Source organism: Lepisosteus platostomus, chromosome 14 (assembly GCF_059453375.1).
Source record: "Lepisosteus platostomus isolate fLepPlt1 chromosome 14, fLepPlt1.hap1, whole genome shotgun sequence".
Taxonomy (NCBI): Eukaryota; Metazoa; Chordata; class Actinopteri; order Semionotiformes; family Lepisosteidae; genus Lepisosteus; species Lepisosteus platostomus.
In genome coordinates, this window is record NC_142624.1 from 36,915,741 (window position 1) to 36,933,650 (window position 17,910).

Sequence of the window (17,910 nt, forward strand, 5' to 3'; positions counted from 1 at the left end):
GTGGATATCCAGAGTTGTTTACATAGGCTTAAATCCCACCCTGAAGTCATTGCTTTTGTTCCGAAAAAAAGTGGACGAGTTAACTCGAAAGTTAACAAATATTGAACATTCCAGTGTACGTATCCCAAAGTCAGCGCGGCTTTCTACGCGTTTAATCTCTGCGAGCCCAGTGGTAGCTACAAATAATTAGTACGGTGCTTCAGCAGCACAGACCGCTAATATTTAAAGATTCGCGTGAATTAATATTTTGATATCCAGCCCTTTTGGCCTTGCTATTGACCTTACCACTTTTTGGACAGACATTTCCTGTACCAAATGATATATAATATAAATTTGAGAGTTTTCAAGATTAAATGTCCGGTTCTGCTGATAAGTTAACCAAGACCTTGCGCTTTTTACTTAATCAAAGAATCAGATTGCCTTACTTTTGCTTAATTTCGCCAACAGTCTACTTCAGTCTCTTTTCTCGCGGATATGTCCAGCTATTTCACTTAGCGCTTTGGTAGGTCTGAAATCTTGTCTTGTCTTAAGCAAACATACACGGCAGTGTTTTATTACCAAAAGGCATTATATTATAGCTATAAATTGCTAGTATTGGAAATTCCATTTCTACATGCCTTCCAAGAATTAAAATACATTAAAGTCTATTAAAATTCTTTAATTCGTTTTACCTGATTAATTGCTGATGCAGCATGAACCGTCGCACATAAATAAAATAATATCTAGTCACTAAAGCCCCTCCTGAAGTAAGAGTTGGTAGGAGTACACTGCTCTGTGTGTAACACAGGTGGATTTAAATATTGTTTCAGAAAAACAAACATTTTGTAGCGTATGCTGCTGTAAAAAAGTACTGTAATTGTAAAAGGATGATCTTAGTTCACTCCCAGAAGGGAACATTCAGAATCTGCAGTATTCTTATATTCTAAACTCTAAATCAGCATTCTTTAAAGGAAATATAATATTGAACAGAATTAGAGCCTTATTTGGACAACAGTTAAAGGAGACTAGGCCTTTATGTTTGTGTGCTAAAATGTTTATGAGCTAAATTACTACATAAAAAATTGTACTGCATGCGCTTGGTTATTCAGTGCATAATACAGTATATTTCTACAACCGGCTGTCAAAATAAAATTTGGAAGCTGTTGCTTAGGTAAAATTTTAAATCATATGTAGGCTTGTTCTTTACAGTGGTGATTCTTTTGTTATAAACTTTTTTTAAGGCGAGATGTATAACTGCATACGTTTAGATTGATCAAAAGGCCTCAGTACTATACCTTTTTTGTAGAAGAATACCTTTATTAGCAAGTTACCTGGCTGTATATCATACACTGTTATATTTATCCTATTGAAATAAAAGGTCACAATTTGATTAAAGCACAATAAAACGTTTTGGGGGAAAAAGTAGCCTAGATCAGAAAATGTATTTATATTTACTGGACCATTGTAATAGAGTGATCCCTGTCTTCCATGTAGGCTTTGGCAGGACAATGATTATACTTAATGAGTAACTCATTTTGGGCTGGAAACAGAAATGGGGAAATTTATTCTGGAGGTAATATTGTCCAGAGATGCAACCCCCCAAAAAAAAATCAATCCTGAAATTGTTGCCACTTAAAACTCGTCTCCTGTTCTTCTGAACTGCTGTGCAGGTAGTAGTCCTGGAAAAACTGTGAACTATAATTTGGCTGAGAGTCATTTCACTTTGCCACCCATGATCATGCAAGATGTTGAACATCCTGACCTGCTGTATTGGGGTGATGCTGGCACATCATGGCTGCCACACATCACCTAGATGGGAGAAGCACTTCACCAATGGATTAAGTAGGTCTTCTCTCTTCTCTTCAACATAAAAAACAGTATAAGGATCACAATTTATCAGAAGAAAGTGCCAAATAATTCCTCACACATCCTGTAATCTTATGTTAAGGAAATTACTTACAATCCCATTTTTTCTGTCCCGAATGAAAAACAGTTCATAAATAAATCCTAAAGAATAAAGAAAGGATTTTGGTCTTTTTGAAAATGTAATGCAGTGTATTTTGTAGATACTGTATCTTGATGATTACATATGCATGCTAATGGACATTATTTTAGACAGCCGTAACATTGTGGTATCCCATTTTTTTCTGATGGGAAAAGAATGGTTTCACCAATAGTGAGTGCTGCTTCAAATCAGTATTATAGATTTCCTTTTAATCAGTTCTAAGCACCATGCCCATCAGTCTGTATTCTAGTGTCCTTTACAATTGACGTTAATTCATGACACCCTTCTCACTTTCTCATACATTTCAGCCACTGCCAACATGTAATGTGTTCCAGAAAAGAACACAAATATTTTCAAACACTTGCCAGCAGTTTTACACACTTGGTAGGTTTTCAGAGAAAATGGGAAAAGCAGATGGGATTATTAAGATAAAAACCCTTCCAATGTTAGTAATGGAAAATAAAACAGAGAGTCCTCTGCAACAGAGGGTGACATGTTAGAAAACACCACATCTAAGCTCAGCTTTAAGATTAATACGCCGGGGCTTAGGAAATGAAATGTTTGCGGATCAAAGTCAAGTCGAAGTTGACTCGGAACAGATCATTCTAAAGCACTGCTGCTTTGTTTTTTGTTTTTCCAGGAAGTTCCCTAATGAATTTAAACGAAGTAACAAATTCCTCTTCATCCCCTATTGGTATTTTATTCTGATTGTATTTTAAAAGCGTCACCGGCAATTCCATTTCATCTGGACGGAGAGGAAATGATGCAGTTGTCCCTGACACTGTGATGTGAAAGTGCTCCTGCTGTCTCAAGTGAAGGGGTTGTGATGCAAATGTCACATGGCAGCCATCATCACTGCGCCTCGCACACAGGCCTCGTCAGTGTTTTCTCTAACTTAAACATATGATATAGCTTTTGGCAAAGGCTGTGGAGCCCACAGGATGTCCCTCCCTTTTTAGTGTGTAGTAATTGTTATCCTTGCATCAGAGCCTTTAGCTGGTTATTCCAGAACCTCTCTCTCATGGTCTCTAACAAACTGTAGTATTCCAGTTTGCAGTGCTGCAGGTCAGCTGTTATGTACAGGACAACACAGAATGTCTCACTTGGCTGGGAGGTGAAGATTTTGCAAACCTGCTCTATGCAAACAGAGAGTACATCTTCACCATTTACCAGCTTGAATATTTTACCTTTGAGAGGTTAACTGCGAGTATGAGGCAGTACAATTTCTAGAAACCTGCATACTGTATGTGTACATAAGGTGGTTCCAAGTGAGTGTGGCGATCCAGTGATATAGAGATGTAGCGCTCAAAGGGGAGACCTTTAAATAGCTGGTTTTAGGAGTTGTTACGTACTGTATGTTAGTTGTTGCGTCTCTTTTTTTTGGCTAAAGCTGCTTTTCAGCATTACGTTCTTTTCTCATGAATTTACAGAAGGATAACAATGAAAGTCCTTTTAGGTATTTGAGACTGAACTACAGAGTTTTGAAAATGCCTTTCACAACCATCATTTTTATGTTATTTCTAGTATCGGTGAAACAAAAATAGATTTTAAGTACTGTGAACGTTTTTTCAGAATGTCAGTAACGTCTTTTAATATAGCAAACCTTAAGCATTGCTTGAACATATTTAACTTCTAAGGCAGCAAATATGGTTCTGACATTTCTGTCCCTGCTCATTTATGTGGAAGGAAAACCAATAGCTGCCATTTGGATGTTACCTCTGCTGCATGAATTGAAAGCTGAGCTGCTGCTGTATAGATTGTCAAACAGCTTAAACGGGTAGGAGACCAGGAGAGCTGAATGTAAAGAAGAAACTGTCTTGTATAACGTCTTGTAAATTGAAATTTTTGGTAATACTCTATTTTATAGTACCGTTAACACCCATATAATGACGAGTTATGTAATTCAATTCTAATTACAGTGAGACTATCAAAGTATTGGTAGTCGCCCAGTGAAACTGATTTTCATAATATTGCTTAGTAACTACTAATTACATATTAGCCATAAGTCTGTCAAATAAAATCCAGCTGCAGACTCTTTTCTCATATTGCCAAGTTATGTCAGAAAGATTTCAAGAGGGGTCAGAGACCAAATATTTATTTTTAAATAATTTTAATACATTTTGACATTCAAAACTTTAATATATTTTTGAATTGCTGGATGTATGTGTGTTATTTAAAATAATGAGTAATATAAATAATTCTATTGGTTATTAAGAACCATTATTGAAAAAAATAAGGAACCTAAGTAATAGGTTTATTCCATGCTGAAAAGAGAAGAATGAAAACACAAAAAAATAATATAGGTCTTTGTCTTTGGGACAAAAGATAAATCTGTATACCTACAGTAGCTGAAAGCTGTTCAGCTGTGACAAATGAAAAGACTTCTTATAATTCTTATATAATTTCTTATTGCCATTCAGTTGTGGGATTTTGCTTATCATTCTCGATTCACGTTACTGCTTCTTAAACCTTTGACAGAGGAGATGATAAACAAATCTTCGTTAAGCCCACGCACCAATCTCCATGGCACAGGGAACAGAAGCGTTGGGCAATATCGAGGCCACCAATTCTTAACACATTCTTACATTTAAATGGTAGAGGTGTATGCTAGATGTTTGGACTACTACTTGGTGATACAAAACCATGACCCTCTCTCGTAATTCTAGAAGCTCCACCAATGAAAGGTTTCCCTCTGTCATCTCTGGGACTGTATCCTTCAGTCCTGCCTTTGAGCTCTGAGTTAGTCTATTTCTGTCTTACTATAGATCAGCTTGTTTGCAGCCTTGTTCTGCATGTCCTGGCACTGGCCAACTCCAAACAGCAGCATCAAGCAGCCAGTGTTCTGAGAGAGATTGCTTTCAGCACTGCTTCATTCCGCATGCACCACTGAAACAGTCAGAAGAGACCACGCTGAATCTGAAAACTTCATCGGCAGCCTAGGGGAGACACAATCCTACTCTAATTCACACTAATTCACTTCACTCCAACTTCAAAAGGAAGGATCCTTGTCTGTCTGTTTTCATCACTGTGTGGCAGGGGTTTTAGTAGGGTGTTTGATCATGTTTTGGATGCTTTCTGTTGAGCTGATCTGGCAATAATCAAGGAGCACAACACTCGGGGATCATCTAATTCCTGCTATGTGTGCGAATTCTTAGGACGCCTCTTTAGCTGTGCAGTACTTAGAATATTAATTGTTAAATTGTGTCTTGCCATCCTTTTATTATCCTTTTCTTAATTATTGACAATTAGGGTTATGCAAAAAGTAGTATTTTTTCTCCCCTAGGCTGCCGATTAAGTTTTTCAGATTCGATGAGATTAATGAGAATGGACTGCCATTTTTGCTAGCTCAACATCGGTCTCCTTGATGCCTCAGTGTGTCCTGCAGAGGTAGATCTACACTTGAAAATCTCCTTCCCTGCTTCCTTCATCTTGTGAAAGCCAGGACACTCCACTCATCGCTGTTTACGCCCTCGAATTTAAACCCTGTACTTGAAATAGTCCAATGCCAGCTGAAGAAAGTATGCAACCTTGTTAGTGCTGGACCATTTCAAAGAGGGATCTGAGGTGCAATTTTCCTTCTCCCTCAGTGGACCTGACATTGACGAGATGGACTTTGCTGGTGCTAACTGGACAAATGCAGCTGGGGAAAAATCCAGGAAATTGAAGCTGTGGCAACATGCGAGGATTGATACTGCATGTGTTCCCCATGTGCTTATTTTATCACAGATAGTATTCCTGCTGCAGCAGCTCCTGTTGTTTGATCTCATCTGTTAGCTTCTCTGTGACCATAGTTTGCTTAACTTTACCTTGTGTAAACTGTAGTCTATGAATGTCATCTATGAAACACATACTGTCTGGCTGACAAGATTGAAGAAATTAGCTTATTTGCTCAAGGTCTCTCAAGGTTCATGTGCCTGTTTAAACTGTCTGCTTTTCGTTTTTATGTCAAGCTTCTTACATGCTACATTACTCACTCTGCCTGATAGAGAGCAATCCTTGCCAGCTTTCTGTTCCATTGGATCAGACGTGAAGTATTTAAAATCGGACAAGATGCAAATTACATTGTCTGAGGCTCGTCTGATACTGCCGATTCTGTACAGCTTAGTAACAGTTTCTATAATACTGTGATGAACGGTCACCTCTCATATTCATCACTTAGTTTTCCACCTGCTTGTGTGTGTACAGTACATATCTATATACACGTGAATGTGTTGTTCTGCTTTATGCTGCGTTATCCTTGGTGTTTTAAGCTGTTAACCGTTCCTTCATTTTGTAAACCAAATATTTTTAAAAAGCTGCTCACAATATGTTTGATGGTGTGGTTTGTGTTTGAGCATAACTCTAACAGGAGCAGGGTTCAGTGTTCAGACTCTGTCTGGGCCCACAGAAGATGGCAGCTGGGCATCCATCTTTATTACCAGTTAAATGTGAATCATATTAATGGCATTAAGAAAGGTGTAAAGAAACGTCTACCGAGAGAATACATAGAGCATAAAAAAGGTTAAAAAAGATATGATTCAGCCCATCTAGCCCACAAGTTAATTGGTGCAAGAATCTCATCCAAATTTCTTGAATGAAGCCAGTGTATTGTCTTCAACAGCATGTCTGGGTAGGTAAGATCCTCCTGTTTTAAATGCGTGGCTTTAAATGCACTTTTTACATTGTTTCCATGTGTGTCCTGCAAGCACAAATGTCCTTTGCAGCAATGTCCTCCTTAATACAATACATGTGATAATGTATTTCATTGAACTTAAAGATATTTTTTTTTCATATACTCGAAATTGTGTTTGTGTCGCTTCTTATGTTCCTTAACTGGATTCCAGTGGAAATAAGTCTACATACCTAATATATAGAGTTAATTAACTTTTAAATTATTTATGAATTTTGTAGAGCACTTTTGTATATTATTGTTAGACTGCTTAACTGATATGTTTATTCATGAGCTTTCCATTTAATACAATGTTTTGTTACACCATATAATTCATGATGACTTAAGAAAAAAAAACAAAATTGGAATAACATTTTTTGTGTGACGTTTGCTAAAAAGAGGCAAAACTATTTGCGTACTGTATGATGCAAGGTCATTTGCTCAGGATGTGAAATCAAGAAATAACACACATGTGTGGTATAATTTGGTGAGTAGTTCATCAGTTCCTGTTCAGAAGGCATGACAGAAATCATATTGCATTCTTCCTGGAGAAAATCTAAATTATCTGACCTGACAGAACCTTCGTCTGTCGTCGGAGACTAAAGCTGATTAAAAACCCGAACCCTGTCAAGCCTTGTTAATTTTCAAAACGGGTTGAAACAAAGGCTGAGCTTTAGTAACGTATCAATAAGATTTTATTACAGAGCTGCAAGACGTCCTGTGGCCTCACAGAAAGGATGGGAAATGTTTTTGTGCGCCTGTGTATGTGTAGCCCCATATTAGATCTTCTTAAAAAACATGATCTCTGTGGTTTGATGAGAGAGTTGTGAATTCAGTAAACGCGGCTGTTTCTTTTGTTATTTACACATAGTGTAAACTTTATGTTAGGATCTAAGATCGAAATTCACCACACTGGACCCACAATTCTTTTAACAGTTTTCTTTGTTTGGTTTATTATAACATTTAGATTTAATAAGACTTTGTTGCATACTTTGTTTCCATCCATCATACACACACAGAGTCCTCTTTTCTAGACTAGCAGTTGGTATTGTGTTTCAGACATTGGCTACATGTGCTATGCTGTGACATCATTTTCAAAGGATATTTTTTGTTCTTCGGTTTAGAGGAAAATGCACCGTAAAAATAAGAATAATAAATATTAGAAGATTTTTTTTCTTTTTTGTATTACTGTAGGTAATTTTCCCATACGGTTAGTGTTGATTTCAGCCAGCCTGAAAACATTCTGTAATTTTATAGTATAGTTGGAGCGTGTCACAGGGCAGCTGCCTGCTTCCAGTTGGCTTTCGTTTTATTAGTGATGTCCAACAAACCGTTGCCTTAATATTGACACATGAATGTTTATTTTCTTTAGGATTTTTTAAAGCAAAATAAAACAGAAAACTCTTGTTCGTTTTGCATGCACAGAGCCCAGCAAGTCTGTATGAGGCCAAAATAAATACATAGTTATACTGATCTATACAGCATCTCTTGTGTGTTGTGTGTTTCTCTCCATAGAGGTAAATGTAATCATCAAAACAATTTCAGGCTTGCAGAGAAATGTGTTTTTAATGGCAGTATCCAAATATTCACTTAGAGACTCTCTCACCTCTTGTGTGCGTGGGCAACACAAAGTTTTTACTTTAATATGCCAGTCATTTAAATTGAGAAGCACATTTTCTTGGTGCTTGGTGTTGCTCACAACAGAATTATGCAGCAGTAGGTTTTACAGTTTTTGTCCTCTAAACCTGATGTGCAGGCTCTGTACAAACAAAGGAAGTGGTTTTCCTCAGGCAACCTTTGCCACATTTTTAAATGTGTTACATCCGGCAAATGTCACGATTCTTGGTACAAGTGACTTTAATTTTAATTGAAGAAGAAAAGGGTAGGTAAATTTCCTTCTTGTTGATGTGTAGATGTGCATTACTGGCATTATGAACATTGTGTCTGTGAAGTGTCTCTGCCCTTTTTGGGAACACTCAGACAGACTACAAAAATAATTCCCTGGGCATATTGGTCTGTTTTCTTAATCTAATATAGAAACAGGTTTGTATAGACTGTTGGAAACATTTGGAGCTCATTTGTTTCCAGACAAAAGCTTTTAAAATGTAATTCATAGCGATTTGTCATTGCATGTTTTAATTAGACACAAATATTATTTGTGTTAGAGTTGCTTGTGTCTAAACTTCTGTTCCCTCACTAATCTCAGTTTTAACCAAACAGAGACAGATGCCTTTGAAATACAGTGTAATACTTACAGTGTAGGTAGAAGCTGTCTCTTAGTCATACTATACATTATCTCTCAAAAATTCCCTGGAATGAATATGATATTTTGCCGTAACTCCAGTTAAGTTTTTATAACACCATCTGATATACTGTAGGGTGAGCTGTTTCCAATGTAGTCTTCAGTACCAGTTACTGTTGGTTCTTTTATTAGTATCTGCAGAAAACCACAGCTTTTGCGGATGGAAAACACAAAATTTCAATAAACAAGTAATACTGGAAAAAATGTTTTGTTTTAAATGAAAAGATACTGAAACTATGACTCTAGCAGGTTGCTCTTGAAGAGATTTAAAACAGAGAATATCTGTCCTGTCCGACAGGTCGGGGCTCTGATACCTGGAATAAGCAGCCTTCTGCTAGTGGATGGATATACAGTATGCAGTTGACAATATAAGGAGTCAAGGTTTCTAAATTGCTAGCAATGGGGCTGGTGTGTGAATATCTTCAGCCTGAAGTGACAACTTCTGAAAATAATAAGGAACCCCAAAGTCAGTGTGGGGTTTAATGTTGCTTGTGAAGTCTCCCTCAGATACGTGCTAGGATAAAATACAGTAAATTATGCTACAAACCGATAGTTGCCTTCCAGCAGAACCCTACCTTGTGGAAAACTCGCATTCTAATTGTAATTAAGGAGTTAGGTAGATGTTTTCTGGAAAACATCATCATAGTCGAGTTTTTCTATACATTTTTGTGTATTACTGTTAGCTGTTAGATATTATTTTAAGAGTGTTACAGTAGATAAATAATGTGTGTACATCTGTATACCTATTATGGGCAATTACTCTGTTTAAGCACCTAAGCATCTGAACTGAGGTGCCTATTTTCAGATCTTTCCTAAGACCTCTTACCCGTTACTACCGGCAACACCTTGTTTTGATTATAGTAACCTCTTCTGATGGTTCTAAATCTGTCATTAACTGCTAAGTGTTTTTTATTTGAGGTTCATGGTTGTGCGGTGCTAAAGTGAGACTGAGTTTTGCATGCTACCTCGTAATTGAGATTGACAGCCCTGTTTTATTGCTGTTTTGGACTCGGCTTTCTTGCCTCTGCAATGTGCTTTTAAAAGGGATTTAGAGAACGTTAAAAAATCCTGTCCCAAATTAATTAGATGTAGCCTCGTTTGTTAACAAAGGGTTTTTTTCATTTACATTCAGCACATTAAACTGTGTTCAAAATACAGTTTATTTAATTGATTGTATATATATATTACATCAATTTCCCTACAGGATTAATCAAGTATTAACTATCTATCTATATAATTTGGTATATGAATGAATAGATCTAAAATAAACTTCCATACCTTATATACTGAACAAATGACAAATCACTTGGTGAACTGCGTAACTGTAGTTTCTGTTTAAGAGGCCTCATTCTAAAGGGTCTGATTGAACTTTCATAACTCCTAGGTTTTCATGATTACCTGATGACATGGCCAGCCTCCAAGTTGACAAAGTCAAAAGGTTATGTACTGTAAAACGACTTCTGTGGGCTCTTTGAACTTTAGTGAGCTCTATAGTGTTACTAGAATGCATATAAACATGCATAGTTGTATAATGATCTACAGATTCACAAAGTAGACCATCTCACCACCAGGTAGGCTATACAGTATTTCACACAATGCATTAGTGGCATGATATACTGGAAACATTTTGATTTTGAAAGACTAGATTTTTAAAAAGATTTTGATCAAGAATTTTGATTTTGAAGAGATCAGTTTATTATATGCTGGCAGTTTTTTAAATGTATTGATTCCCAGGATAGGTTTCCACTTTTGTTGACTGGATTTCTGGGATTTGCCTAGCCTCTGCTTTATGAGCTGGAATATGAGGAATAGGGAGGCTTGCAAGGAACTGAGCCTGAGCTCTTCCCCCCTGCAGTCTGTCTGGACACAGAGCACGCATTGAGGTCTTTCTGATCAGTGGTCTCCTGTGGACTGCACCACCCAAAGCAATTATGTTCACTAATCCATCTTTAACCACAAAAAATCTGTTTTTTCCCCCAATATGATTTTCTTTTTACTGTAAACCACAGCTCAGGCTGGTCTCATATCCATATGCTTTGCAGCATCAGCTCCATCTCGGATTGAAAATCATGTGCTTCAACACGCTAATGGCAGTCTTTCATTGTTTCTATCGCTGTGGAAACTGTTCTCCTTCACAATAAAAACAGTGTTTTTTCTAATAGCATCTTAACCACCTAAAGTAGTAAATGCTATGCATTACAAAGCCAGATTCAAATAAGAAATAGTGCAAATTTTCATGTTATCGCCTACTCTACAAGTGTCCCTGAAATGACGTACTTCTGTTTTCTTCATTCCAACACACCCTTCAGATTTCGATGTTAAAGAGAAACAAATGCAAGTGATTTTAAATTACTTTCAGTTCATTTAGCTGGTGATGGAAATGGTGAGGTGGACATGAGTGATGAATAATGGATGGAGATCCTGTGTAGTCTGTCATAAAGCCCTAGAACTACAGCATATATCCGTTGCAATCAGTAAGTCTGTCATCCAAAATATATTGGTAACACTGGTGCACAGGCATTGTGCTGAATCTAGAGAGGTTTACCTCACTGTCTTATCTGTACAAATGTCATTTTACTGTAATTTAACCAAAACTGTAAACCTAATGACCTTGCACTGTTTTCCCTAAAAAGTTTAGATGACAGATTCTGAGACTGTAACTTTCTAAAAAAATCAAGTAAAGCTGAACTATATTCTGGAATTACTGAAAGGACAAATCTAATGTGACTCAAGAACAAAATCAAATCACAAATCGGGAGGTAGATGATTACATTCTGGTTGCGTGGGTCTTGTTTTCCACCACAAGGGTACCCTGGATCGGGTGATGTGCGGTCATGGTGCTAATTCATTCTGTCGTGCTGTTTTCAGGCTCTCTCTGCTGTTTGAGTGACATTCATACAGCATTTCTTTACAAGAGTGGCAGGTAGTATAATCATATATCATAATTTAATAAATGTTATGCTTTTCAATAAATTGAAAGAATGGATGAAGGGATTGGGTTTATGTTTATATTTTGTATTTTCTGTCAGAACAGTTATAACAAGGCACCTTGAAGACAATGTGCAGGGTAACGTAAAGCTGTTTATCATGGTAAACTGAAAGGAATTGTACTTAAATTCTCTTTAACAGATACAAGTGCAATTTGTTGGACACCATTGACCTTTTGGTAAGGTGTCATTTTAGCCACTTGGTTCATTCTCTTTTGTTAAAGATCAAAATGACGAAGCAGGCTACCATCACAACGTACAGTATTTAAAAAACAGCATTTGTGCCATTTTGAAGGCGTGTTGGAGATAATCCTTCATGACTGATTTATTAAAACCTCAGGATTTTCAGGACAAAAACATTCTCAGCAACAATAACAGCAGTGCCAAGGAATACAGTTTCTGTGTAAACTGTAACTCCACATCAAACATTTTCTGCCAAATGGTGAGAAGAATAAATTACACAGAAAACGGAGATGCCGATTTTATTATTTGAATTTTAACAGTTTACGATACGGTTTTCATATCCATAGAAAGCATGGACACTCCTTAAATTACGTCTTAGTTTCAAAACACCCCTAATGTGTCCAATGATATATTTCTTTCCCGATACCACTGGTTTATTGTAAACATTAATTAAACAAAGTGTCCATTTTTTTCTTTGCAAGAAGCCTCAGCCCTTGAAGCTGGAAGAAAAAAATCAATCCTGCGGTCTGTTCATAGTGTGTGTCCGAAAGTAAACTTTTCAAAGGCTGCCCTTTGAAAGAAAATAGTAAACAAGCTCAAGGGAATTTAAATCTAACGTGAATATGGGATTAAGCGCTAGTTACATGGAAAAATCTAACATATAATCCTTTGGTTCAAGTTTGTGGCCGACCGCATTTTTGCTAATAAAATGTTTCGTTCCGCAGTTGATTGCGATGTGAAGTGTTGGTAAATATGCTGGCTCGGAGAGGGGAGGAATTGCAGTTGGGGTTTTTTCTTGGATTGATTGAAGGCCTCTGCTCTGTGGCTGAACCCTGTCCCGTCCCACGCAGTCCAGGCACTGCCGTGTTTTACAGCCAGGATGTTTTTCTGGAGCTCCTGGCTTCATTGTCTCTCAGACCCCGGCAGCTTTGTTCTGATGGAGCCCTGCCAGTGCGCTTCCTCTCAGCACAGCCCTGAAGGCTCCAGTGCGTTAGGTGGGGACTGGAGCCATATTAAGCAAAGTGACCTGCTGTATCTAGTTTACATGATGCTTCGGCATCGATATATACAGAAGCCCTTTGCTCTTTTCATCTGACTAACAGCGAGACTTTGTCATTCTTTCCTTATCAGATTCTCTCAGAATGTGCAATCCGTATTTTTCCTACGTAGTCATTGTGTTCTTCTGCGATGTATATCAACATATTCAGATTACAATAAAATACCCTTGTTCTATAGATACTATAAGATAATATGTGATCATTTGTTTTCTTATTCTTCCCCATAATGAGACTGGAGTGTACTGAGAATAGGACTAATGGATTTCTATAAGAACGTGGGACAATTTGCAAAATTCGACACAATATTGTTTGTTGGGTCTTGTTTCCTGAAGAGGTGGCTCTGAGGTCCAGGCAAGGTGCTGCCCTGTTTAAATGCATTTCAATGGGAAATCTGTCTTTGACAGGATGGGTGTTGGAGGCCACTCAACTGAAACTGCACCCACACAAACCTATTGTGTAAAATTTTCCTTTACGGAGTTTTCTGGGGTGGAAAAACAAACAGTAAAATGCTAATTTAAGACCACATTTTGCATCACTGACTCCAGTACATTGTCAAGCTAGTCCATTTAGTTTATCATTGCTGACTTGTATTGAGGCACATCATTATCCCTTCCCTTGTTTTGTGTTAGAAAATGAAACCTATTTATAGTCACATATTAATAGATAGATAAGACTTTATTGATCCCGAAGGGAAATTGATGATAGTAATTGATGATTGAAAGATGAAGTGATGATAATATTCACGTGTTGCCTCAGTGATTCTTTATCTGTAGATGGGAAATAACTGAGAATTGCAAAGTATTTTTTACCTACAAATCTGGCATCTTATTTCATCCTGTGATGAGCTCTGAGTTGGAATCCGAGTTGTACCGAGTTGGAATCTTAGCAACACCTTATCAAGTTCTCGAGTATTAGAAATGGTCACTTCTGCTTCGAAACAAGATGAACAACACTGATTCAGAATCCTGACTTTAGTGGAGGTTTGTGGATTCTGAAAGAAGTGATGTTTTATATGAAGTGAATCCATGTTTGAAATGATATATAATTCTATTAAAATCATGCAGCGAGGATGTTTTAAGACCAGCTCCTGCAGGGTCAGCTTTAGGAAGGAAACTTGAAATCCCACTGCACCCAGTAGCCTCCATTTTTAGGGCCCAAGCTTTTGTTAGCTTAGACGGGCTTGGCTGCCAATTGTTCTCCACCCATAATCATTACATCCGCAGCAACTACTCAAAACATTCCGAAGCACAGAAGCTGGTGATAAGCGATAAGGAATTCGAATAGGATCACACGCCCTCTAGTGGTGATTCAGCAGGCTTGCAGGACACCACACAAGTAGAAAGAATGTAAAACTTGGAAGTACTATTTTCACTGTAGTTTAGTCTTTTTATACCCCTCTTTAAAATATAATTATTTTTATTAAGAATGTAAAACATGAATTGTGTGTGAATTTCCACAAGTTGAACATAAGCATCACTTGTTTCTTACATAATCAGGCAACGTAATTTCCTTGAGTCAATTCATGAGAACTAAGATAAACACAAGAACGTCTGCAAACAGGAGGACATTTGCCCCAACCTTGTTTGGATTTTAGTTGGCATAGGATCATGAAAACTACTATTTTATGTGAAACTTTATCAAATGGCTTCAGTCCATGAAAAGTCCATTGAAATTATATTTTATTCCCAACTGGAATAATCTTTTTAACTATCTTGCTCTTGGTCCTTCTAATATGTTTTTATGAGCTTTTTTGTTTTCTTAACTGGACCCTTTTCTATTTTTAATTTCTTTTATAATGCGTTCTCTTCCTGCTTACGTCTTCCTAATTAATTTATGAAGCCATTCCAGCCACAGCTTTCTAGTCTAAATTTTCTTCCCTGTTCTGTGCATCGAGCAGAATCTTTAAACTGGTGCCCATCAGTACTTGACCAAGTTCATATCAGTCCTGCCCCACTGTACTTCTTTTGAATTCTGTCTCATTCCTTCACAATCACGTGCCTGGGAGGCAGACCTGAAAATACAGCCAGGTTGCTGTTGCAAGTGGTGTTGTTGGACCAGTAGGTGACCATTGCTCCTCTGTATCAGAACTTCCAATCCACTGCTGTAGGAGGCGCTGTCCTCTGGATGACATGTTGCAGCCAGGTCCGGCCTACTAGATCACTGCAAACCCTATAGCACTCTTCCTAATAGAGCTGCTATCCTTAGTGTCCAGGCCTGATTCCCCCTTAATTCAGTTAGTGTTGCAATTTCTTGCTCCGCTCATGAGCTGCAGTGCAGTGGATCTGCAGCCTCACCCAGGTGAAAGCTGGACTTCAGGGCTGGGTGACGTTGGGCTCCTTATATTTGCAAAGCAGTCTGGGATCCTTTGGCAACGAAAGCAGTGTATCAGACGACAATAATTATTGTCTTGGATATAAGGAGTGAATTTCACAATGAAAGACTGTATTTGACTCCCTCTCCATCTTTTTGTTTCCTTTTTTCTTAATCTGATGTCTGAGAGCATGCCGGTACGTACATTGCGGGCTCTCATTATTGAACGAAGAGCTTGCCCTCTGTCCTGCCTGGGCTCTTTCGGACAGCCCTCAGCATGTGAACAGTGTGTTATGTGTAGAAGCACAAATCCTGTAATCAGTACTTCTCACCAGAGTTTAAGACATGTAATGAATGTTGTCTGTGGTCCAGACCACACCAAGAATAATTTGCATTATCGCCCAGTCCATTTTAAGGAGGTTACTGTTAAGATCCAGTTTCCTCACATTTTTCCTGTTCCTTTTTTTCAGCCACTGAACACAGTCCTCAAACTGATGTCCACACAGGAACGCATCTGGAGGAATGGAAGTCCCCTTCTCAGACAGACAGCACTTACATCTCTTCCAGGACTTTGTTGTCTTTATCCACGAATAGCACCTCTCCTTACGCTGAGGGAACACAATTCTCAGATCATTCCCAAATGAACACGGGGAGAAGCGAACCTTGGAACAGCACCGAGGGGGACCTGACAACATCTGAGCTGACGTCCACTGGGCCTGAGCACAGGCAGAGCACCAAGGGATCAAGACACCTCACCACCAACGTCTCCAGTGGTGAAAACCCCAGCACCGGCCCTCCTAATGTAACTCATCCGTCTTTACCCACAACATCAGACAGTACCCCCAATGCTACTCCACCTCTCAATTCTTCCTGGAGTATCACGGAAGATCCAGAAACGAGCAGCTCTGCTGTCATGTCTCAGAGTTCTCCCTCCTCCTCCAAAACTGGGTTCTCTTCTTCCTCTTCCTCTTCATCCGTGCCACCATCGTTGTCTTCCAATTACAGCGTGCCATTTACAAACAGCTCATGGGCAGATGGGGGTGGCTCAGTGACGTCCATTACCCATAGTCTTACTGACACTGACACTTCAACTGGGCCTCCGCTCCCCAGGACAGATAACAATACAGATGGAAACCAGTCGCTCCCACCAGAGGATGTTACACATGCAAGCATAACCACAGGCCCACCATCACGAACAGAATCGGAGACCACAGCGAAAGACCCCTCCACTGAAATTGGTTCGTCTGAATCCTTAGTCACCAACGGCTCTGTTACAGAGTTGTTCACTTCGAAAATGGAAAAGGTGGAGAAAACTACAGTAGAGAACCCTCCTACAACACAGAAGAGCATCACCGAAAGGACACCTCTGACTGAACAGGACACCCAGGTGATCACGACATCGCCCCAGGTAACAATCCGTTTCTATGAGCCAGGCACAACAGAGGAGACTCGGACAATTCAGACGGAACACAGTACCTCCTGGGCCACAACTTCCCAGCCCCTGAGCACAGACTCCACCTCTCAGCATCTCTCACCAGCAGGAACTGAAGGAACGCACACTCAGGTCTCTTTGAAGACTAGCGTTCGTCCTACAAATGTGTCAACCTTGGTATTAGAAACAAGTACTGCTACACCGGGCAAAACACCAGGAAAAACTGAACAAACGACAGGTTTTTACAGGAGTACTATGGTGAGCAGTACTGTTACATCCACATCTGCAACTGAGAAACTCACTGAGAAAGCAACCACAATCACCCAGCTTACAAGTACAACAGCTCCAGCGACTACAACACTTCCACCAGGTAAAGTCATCTAGCTTGGCATGTTTCTTCAGGGGGGGCCTCACCTGACTGTCACATGAGTTCTAATATATTAACCTGAATATCAATACCTACTAAATCCTAATGGGAGAAATTTCCTTAATTGTCAGAGGTTTTTTCCTTATCTAAAGCTGAATGTCCCAGTTAGTAATATAACAGCTCCATCTAGTGTTGTGCCACCATAAAAGTTCACTTCAGGAATTTAGATGATCAATAAAATAGTCAAATATTAAACTGGCATTCCTTTTGCCTTTGTTATTGCTTTCTTGCATTGTGTAGAAGGTGTAAATGATATGTCAATCTAAGACTTTTTTCAAAATGGTGCTTTTTCAAGCTTAGTTTATTTGGTTAGAGTTATTTTTACATGCAAGCATATTCTGTACTCATACTTAAAATGCAATTTGCTGGGTGTAAGAAACTTAAATAGGTTCTTAAATTAATAAGATATCAGTGTTAAGTAGCCTCCTATCATTTTTAAAAATGTTTCAGTTATTAACATTTTACAGTGATTCAGGAATATTTAAAACTATGGCAAAATATAAATTAATTGTGTTCAAGACAAGGTGTAATTGAAGAAAAAAACAGATTTCTCTCTACCATTACTAGCATGAAATGTAA

The 17,910-nt window shown here is 38.4% G+C and overlaps 1 protein-coding gene across 1 annotated transcript in view; it reads left to right on the top strand.

Annotated features, from left to right (window-relative positions):
• Nucleotides 1-17,910, top strand: part of heg1 (heart development protein with EGF-like domains 1) — a 28,190-nt gene that overhangs the window by 573 nt on the left and 9,707 nt on the right. The window contains exon 2 of the mRNA XM_088606059.1: nucleotides 15,943-17,274. Coding sequence (XP_088462185.1) covers nucleotides 15,943-17,274 — 1,332 coding nt within the window. The remainder of the gene's footprint in view (nucleotides 1-15,942; nucleotides 17,275-17,910) is intronic.